General features: G+C 38.3%; 1 protein-coding gene across 2 annotated transcripts; it reads left to right on the top strand.

The window, feature by feature from the left end:
- Window positions 1–1,582: 1,582 nt before the first annotated feature.
- On the top strand, window positions 1,583–7,335 carry chmp6b (charged multivesicular body protein 6b). 2 transcript variants are annotated; one of them, XR_001960041.2, is made up of 9 exons: window positions 1,583–1,804; window positions 2,458–2,567; window positions 3,154–3,241; window positions 3,332–3,418; window positions 3,546–3,611; window positions 3,945–4,025; window positions 4,193–4,265; window positions 5,549–5,701; window positions 5,787–7,335. XR_001960041.2 is itself a non-coding variant. In XM_018666638.2 (8 exons), exons 1-8 carry the CDS (start codon window positions 1,742–1,744, stop codon window positions 5,596–5,598), a joined length of 618 nt encoding a protein of 205 aa, XP_018522154.1. In that variant the 5' UTR covers window positions 1,583–1,741; the 3' UTR covers window positions 5,599–7,335. The 2 variants fall into 2 exon arrangements, 1 of the variants encoding a protein (XP_018522154.1); XM_018666638.2 differs by having other exon boundaries at window positions 5,549–7,335.
- The last annotated feature ends 238 nt before the right edge of the window (window positions 7,336–7,573 follow it).

Below are 7,573 nucleotides of genomic sequence, written 5' to 3'. Positions count from 1 at the left end.
TGAGTATGAAGATTGGAATAAGTAAAATACAACAAAATGCAACTGTAAGAAGCTGAAAACAAGCTACATACCACACACACACACACACACACACACACCATCATCGGCGGACATATTGGCCATCTAAACAGTCTTGCAAAACTGAGTTTGCAGGCAGAAAATAAAATGCACAGCTACGGTCACACACATAAATGTACACAAACTACACCTTTTTGAATTAACTGAGCAACAGTAAGACAAAGACATTGTGCCACATATGCATGAAAACTCACATGAATGCTGTGAGCAGTCAGCATTTGTTTGATGGTGTAAAAAAAATGAGATCATACTAGCTAGGAAACTTAGCTGATGTCTAACAACAGAGATACAATACTGTGCAAAAGTTTTAGGCACTGTGGATATTTTTACTCTCATCAGAACACTGAGTCCAAACACAGGAGAACTATCCTCAGAGACAAGAAGAACAATGAGTCCTGCAGTAGATAGGAACATAGGAAATACTGATCTGATTTAGGTTTTTTGCTCTTCACATTGAGGTTAATTAAAATCAATCATGGAATTGAAATCATGGACAGCATCCTCACTACCATTAGTGCCTAAAAGCTTTGCATGGGTCGTTCCTAAGTCTTATCCATCTCTTAGCTCTGAATCAGCCACCCTGTCCCTGACAGTAATTCTTCAGCACAAGATCCAACATCATCTGTTCCCATTCCTGGAGAGTGACACTGAACAGTGATCCAATCATCTTACTGAAAATTCAAGTGTATAGTGCAAAGTGCTTAAATGCTGCTCATTAATATAGTCAGTGAAACTAAAAGGCTCAGGAGGAGCAGGAGCACATTTTCTCCCCATGTTCCTGGCAAGAAAAGTTTGGACAACCCTGATTTGCATCGTGACCAAAAAAGATTCAGAGGTCGAGCTCAGAGTCTGCTGAAGTTTGTCAAACTCATCTATTCTCTTTGTATTCCCATCACTCTCCGTCCTTCTGACTGACCTTGTTTTCATTATTCCTCCCTGTCTTTCTTTCACAACAATCCTCCCATAACATATATATATATATATATATATATATATATATATATATATATATATATATATATATATGACTTTGTTCACAATGTTTGTTGAGTTTTCAATATTTTATGAAAATAAATATAAAATATTTTGTGGCCATTCTTACAAATAGTAATTCTTACAAATAATAATGTTATTGTACTAATACTGTTTCTAATAACTTCCGTTTTGTCACTGAATTATTTTATAAATTGTTTACCGGAAGTCGTAGCATGGTATGCCATTGTTGACGCTAAATTGACAAATGTTTCTGCAGTTCCTCCTGTGGCCACAGGAGGGCAGTAAACACTCGTGAATCTACATACATTACGCTCAGTTTGAACTGAATTTGATTTGAATTCACTGGGGTCTTTTCTTTCAAGCTCGAAGAAAACGTTCGTGTTACGTAAGGTTGACTAGTATGAGTATTTTTTATATCTTTATAAAAGTAAATCTACTGTAGCCTCTTTTTTAAATGAGCTATGTTTGTTGCTCCACCAGTTTTTGACCCTTCCCAGATTCCGTCCTTCTTGATGTGGGTGTGGACACTTGCACAGATGACTACACAAATAATGGAGGAGAAGCTACACTAGTGTTCCTTCTACAAGTTAGAAAAATAGTTCAAAATCACGTCGTAGCTTCAAGTTTCCCTCCTGGTTGCAGATTGTAGGTGGGATGCTGTGTCAGAATGGGAAATCTTTTTGGAAAAAAGAAACAGACCCGAGTGACAGAACAAGACAAAGCGATTTTGGTAAGTGTCACAGCTAGCTAGCATTAGCCACCCTGAACGTTCTGCCCTGTAACATGAACAAGTCATGCCAAACTACTTTGAGAAATGTGGTATTTAAATAACCGTGCGTACCAGTAATCGTACATACCCAGCGTAAACAACATAACTACAACCGTTTTGCACTCCGCAGGAGTTTATCTTCAATTCGGCATGGTTCTCTGTTGAAAGTAACAACTTACCGGTTTTGGTGTATTGACAATCCCACATGAACCTGCCTTCAAAATGTGTCATTCAGAGCAGTACCCAACAGTACAATCATTTTAAAAGTTAGCTACTTTACTTTAGCCGAAGCGGTTCACAGCTTTTTTTTAATGTGCCGATGATATCCGAAGAGGCTAAATAAAGTATCCTAGGACTAACTGTTACTGTTACATGAGTGTGTATGACAGTAAATATAAAAAAAATGTAAATGCTATAGTTTCACAGACTGTTCTGCTGGTACACTGTAATGAGACAGACTGCTGCAGTATGTAAACCCTGTTAGGTTTACAACACAACACAAGAAGCTGCTGCTGTATTGATGAATTCAATGAAAAGTAAATTTGAGTAGAAGCATTTGTACATAAAAAAGATAGAGTACAGTCTGTACTCATGTCTCTGTTTCCTCATTGCAGCAACTGAAACAGCAAAGAGATAAACTGAGGCAGTATCAGAAGAGGATCAACCTGCAGCTGGAGAAGGAGAGACTTTTAGCCAAACAGCTGCTGAAAGATGGCAAAAAAGAGTGAGTATAGCTCCAGTGTGGTGAAGGTGGGACAACAGAGGGAAGGCTCACTCATAAATAAAGGTGTTGTTTAAAGCTAAGAAATCATGTTGTGTCCTTTACAGATGTATCATCACAGCTGTCACCCACATAAGACAACATTGTTTATGGAAATTGAATTCCTTCTTCCAATTAGAAACTTAATAAACACCCAGGAGCCAAAATCACATCCAAAAGATGATCTTTGAAGTTTTTTTTTACTTTTAAGATGACAATAGCAAGAGATGAACAGGCTGGATTATTCAAATCAAAATGCTGAAATAATTATTTGATTCTGATGAGCTCATCGTCATAAAACCGAAATCTAGTTTTGTTGTTTGGTATTGAATGGGTGATTGTCTCCATGTACAGCTTTGAACTAACCGCCTTTTTCTAATGAATGGGTTTTACAGGTTAACTGTCTAATACAGTAGACAGTAGTATTTGTTTTAAGCAAATCATTTATTGTATTCTATCATTCGTAGTCTCAGCTTCATTGTGAATGAACTGCTCATTGTTCTCTTATTTAGAGTGATTCTAATTTTTAATGTTGATTGGATCCAAATAGGAAAGCACTCCTCTTGCTGAAAAAGAAGCGCTACCAAGACCAACTTCTAGACAAGACAGAGAACCAGATAAGCAACTTGGAGCGTATGGTGAGTGATCTGAGGACTGCACTGACACATGGCGTGTAGCAGCCGCTCTGAAGTGAAACTGAAAGTGTCTCTCCTTCCTGCTTATTTCAGGTTCAAGACCTGGAGTTTGCCCAGATTGAGAGGAAAGTTATTGATGGGTTGAAGGTTGGAAATGAATGTCTGAAAAAGATGCACGAGGTATACATAGATACATGATACAAAGTGTCATTTAATCAAAGATGTAATCTTATGTCTGATGCATCGTGTCTTCTACCTGTATCACTGGTTATCAGTGGGCTCTGGTTGACTGTTCTTCTCACATTAGGTGATGTCCATTGAAGAAGTAGAACGGATCATGGATGAAACTCAAGATGCCATTGAGTACCAAAGGGTAAATCCCTCATTAATGTCACGTTTACAGGGCAATTTATATCTTTACCCTCAATTTACTTTAAGGATAATCTGATATTGGGAAACTGATGATAATAATATATTGATGATATATGATACTGAGTTTGTTAGATAATTAACGATAATGTTCAGTCCCTGATAAATGAAGTTGAAGTCACTGTTTAGAGGTGTTAACAAATGAATTTCATGCTGCAGATTCTCTCTTAAATAAAAAAAAAAAGTCTAGGATTCAATTCCACAAAACATGCACACGTCAAAAGAGCTGAAGTCCTCGCTTTTTGTTATTAACTGAAAGCTTTTTGTCCTTCTACAGCAAATAGACGACATGCTGGCTGGCTCTTTATCACAAGAAGATGAAGATGCTGTACTGGCTGAGCTGGAGGCCATTACTCAGGTTAGTCTCATCAGTATCACAGTGTGTATGTCGACACTTGTGTATTTTAGGTTTGACTTGGAAATTCAGACCTTATGAAATGGTGTATGTGTGTATGTGATGACAGCAGGGGCTCAGAGGATCCATAGCAGCGCTCGATCTTAAATCTAAATCTGTTTTATAAACAGGGAGACGTGGAGCTTCCTGAGGTTCCTTCAGACAAGCTGCCAGAAGTTCCAGAGGCCACAGAGGACAAGCCAGGTTTGTTCTCTCACACTCTCTGACACTGGCTGTGACACAACACAACACCAGTCAATCTTGTTTGTGTTGTCCTGATCTTGTGTGCGTGCTGCCATTGTCATTTGTATAGGATATTCCAACTGGCTGCCTTTTAGCATTTTTGTTCTTTCTCCTGGTTTTATCTAACTTTCCTCCTCAGGGAAAACAAACCAAATTATGCTGGATGTCACAATTACCTCAAGATTTAGCAGCAGATTTAAATAGACATTTAAATGGTTATTTGTGGTTGAAAAGAAAAATATTATATAAAGAAAAAATTAGATTAGCTGGTTGTGAGACAAGAATGTTCAACTACCACACTGCAGGCAACACCTCATCATGTTTGATCACGTTCCTCCTTTGCAGGGAAATATTTTTGCCAGAATTTTATTTTTGACTTAATAATGAATATGTAGTATTGTACTGTATCTTTATGTACATGTACAGTATTTTGTGAGTTTTATTGTGCATTATGTTGATGCGAAATAGATTAAAACTTTACCATCAAAAAATCATTTTCAGGGATCAATGAGCAGAATCATAAACCCTGTCAGGTCTTACTGGGATTCACAGATCAATCAGTTCTGTCTTTATTAAGAGGAGTATGGGTTAGCCCCATTCACTTCACTCATTCCACACAGTGCTTACAGTCCTGGAGGTCCCACTGAAAATCAGTCCTCATCTTTGAAGTCTGGTCTCATTTAACCAAAACCTGCTGTTTGAAAACACATCAAGTGGATTTCTGAAACATTAACCTGACAGCTTCTAGAACATGTTTAAAAACTACGCTTGATAAAGGAAAGCAGCTCAGAAAACAATGACACGCTTTTAACGAGGGGAATTTTAAAAAAGTAATTGTGTGGAGGAAATATGTAATGTTAGTTTATCAGGTCAGTTTTGGTTTGTGAGGAAAGATGGAGCCTCACAATTGGGAATTTATCAGATGAACAGCTGCAAGAGCATCGGCTCTGATCACTGTTTAACACAGCAGCTCAGCGCTGTTTGCCTGCTCTCTGTTTCTACGCAACACAACGAATTCTTAATTCTCTGAATTCATGATTCGACAGGATGAATATCACTGTGTATCTGCATCGATAAGATTGAGTTTGCAGTTACAGCTTCATGTTAACATGCAGTTTGGGTACTGTAAGACAGAGTTGTGCATTTCCTGTTTCTTAGCAAATTCCCAAGTGTTATAATTCAAGGATTGAAACACCACCCTGCTACCTTTTTATAAGCCGCTTTATAATCTGCTTTTGTTGCAGAGAGGGAACGCCCCAGAAAGAAACCAGAGCGAGAGCTGCTCGCTGCTTAAGAACATGACTGACCTCGGCTGCTGGTCCTCCTCCACAACACTCGAGTCCCACCACGAGAACCAACGACCACACGTTTTGCTGCGGACCTCTCTCCTCCTCGAGGTCTGTGATAAAGTGACAGCAGCCTCTTTCAGATACTGAGCTTCCTCCATATCGTCCAGTCACTGTTTGTCCTCGTCTGCTGCAGGCTGACACATGAAGGCAGTCAGGACTGGTCCACCGCTGCAACCTTCAAGAAAAATGCTGATTTGAACCATGAAGACCTGTGAGATTTAGATAACTGTGCCTGACCTTTGTTTTTTTTTGTTTTCTTTTTCTATGTTCACCACTAAATCATTTTATATACACTGACTTAACTTAACTGCATGTATATGTCACGCATTGTAATTCATCATATGGTCTCTGGCTATATCTTCTGGGTGGGGTTAACAGCTTACAGCCTTAGAATTCACTCAAATCACAAAGAGACATATTTGCTCACTTACATCTAGTTTTACTTTGGTTTTATCTCCCTGCCTCCTCCTCAGTACAGTGGAGCTGAGTGGAAGGAATGAAGGAACCTTAAAATGACATTTTAAAAACATAGCAGCAACATCTCTTTCAAGAAACAATGTCCCTGTTACTCTAACTAATCCACAGACCTCACTGTCAGCATTTTTCACTGGGACACTTTCTACTGAAGAAATATGGTTTGAAATCCAACTGAAATGAAATAGCTTTTTCTAGCATACATATCTGCTCTGTGTTCTCCCATGAGGAAAAAAAAAAATCAGAAACCAAAAGTGAGACATTTATATTTAATATGTCTGTTGGTTTCATGCATTAACTCACCAGAATAATGTGAGTTCTTTGTCTATAAAGATGGTTAAAGTTCCCAAAGTCTTTTTGTTCCTTTTTGATAATGAAAAAAAAAAAAAAATATATCTGCAATAAATTTTAAAAACCACTGACATCATTTTTAGCTGCAAAAAGATGATGAAAGTGTTTTCAGGTGGATTTAAAATCTGGGAAAAATAAACCCAAGGATAGAGTAATAATATGTTTTCTTGTTATTTGGGTGAACTGACGCTTTAAGGCAGGCAAGGATGCAGACATAACCTGTGCTCTGTAAAGTTTGCCATTGGTCTTGTCTGTCTCAGCCGCCCAGCTGGCGAGCTTTGCCTTCACACGAGTTATTTGACCCACCTTGGAATTGTTTCTCAAGTACTGAAACATTTGCATAAGCATCTGTTTCATAGAATATTCTCCCAGTCTGACCCCTTTTCAAGCAGCTTAACTAATCTAATTTTGTGCTCCCCTTGTGGATTAGTTCAGTGTCAGTGGAGAAAGGGCTAATCATATCGTGTGTGGGTTTACCTCTGAAGCCCAGACAACAGTCGTTAATCTCTTCAAGGTAATAACTTGACGCAACCTGGATCTTTACCCACCGAGTATTATCAGCGCAGGAGCCTGTAATTATTTTAATGTGCATATCACGCTCAGATTTGCTTGTGTAGATCTGTGTTAAACTACAGCAAGAATGATGGCCTACATTCACAAGGCTTAAGCTTGTGTATCTTTGAAGATCCATCTAACTAATCTGTAAATCAGTTAATCTCGCTGACAGAAAACACAGATGACTAATGCTGTCGTCATTTCATCAGTGCTGCATCAAAGTCATCATCTTAAAATTGGTTTGGAAATTGTACCTCTCTCTGCACATTCTTTTTACAATAAAATTATGTGTTTTTTTTTAATTGTCATAACCTGTGTTGTGTCACTGCAGGTCGCAATTCAAAATGGTATTCTTCCAGGTTTGAACACAAGGTGGCAGCAAGCGACAAATTGTCTCTGGAGTGTTGCAGAGAGCAGTTTGAGTGGGTACTAATACTATATGGACATCACCTGTGTACAAAATTTTAGTCAGGGCCTGTCACCCCACACTTTTTACAAAATCATGGGTGAAAGCTGGATTTTATTTACATATGATGATGT

This window comes from Lates calcarifer, linkage group LG23 (genome assembly GCF_001640805.2).
Source record: "Lates calcarifer isolate ASB-BC8 linkage group LG23, TLL_Latcal_v3, whole genome shotgun sequence".
In the NCBI taxonomy this organism is placed as follows: Eukaryota; Metazoa; Chordata; class Actinopteri; family Centropomidae; genus Lates; species Lates calcarifer.
This window is presented reverse-complemented; position numbering and strand designations above follow the sequence as displayed.

Coding starts and splice junctions, on each gene's coding strand:
- chmp6b (XM_018666638.2), top strand. CDS start 1,742: ATGGGAAATCTTTTTGGAAAAAAGAAACAGACCCGAGTGACAGAACAA. Junction 2,568..3,153: donor CTGAAAGATGGCAAAAAAGA/GTGAGTATAGCT, acceptor GGATCCAAATAG/GAAAGCACTCCTCTTGCTGA. Junction 3,612..3,944: donor ATGCCATTGAGTACCAAAGG/GTAAATCCCTCA, acceptor GTCCTTCTACAG/CAAATAGACGACATGCTGGC.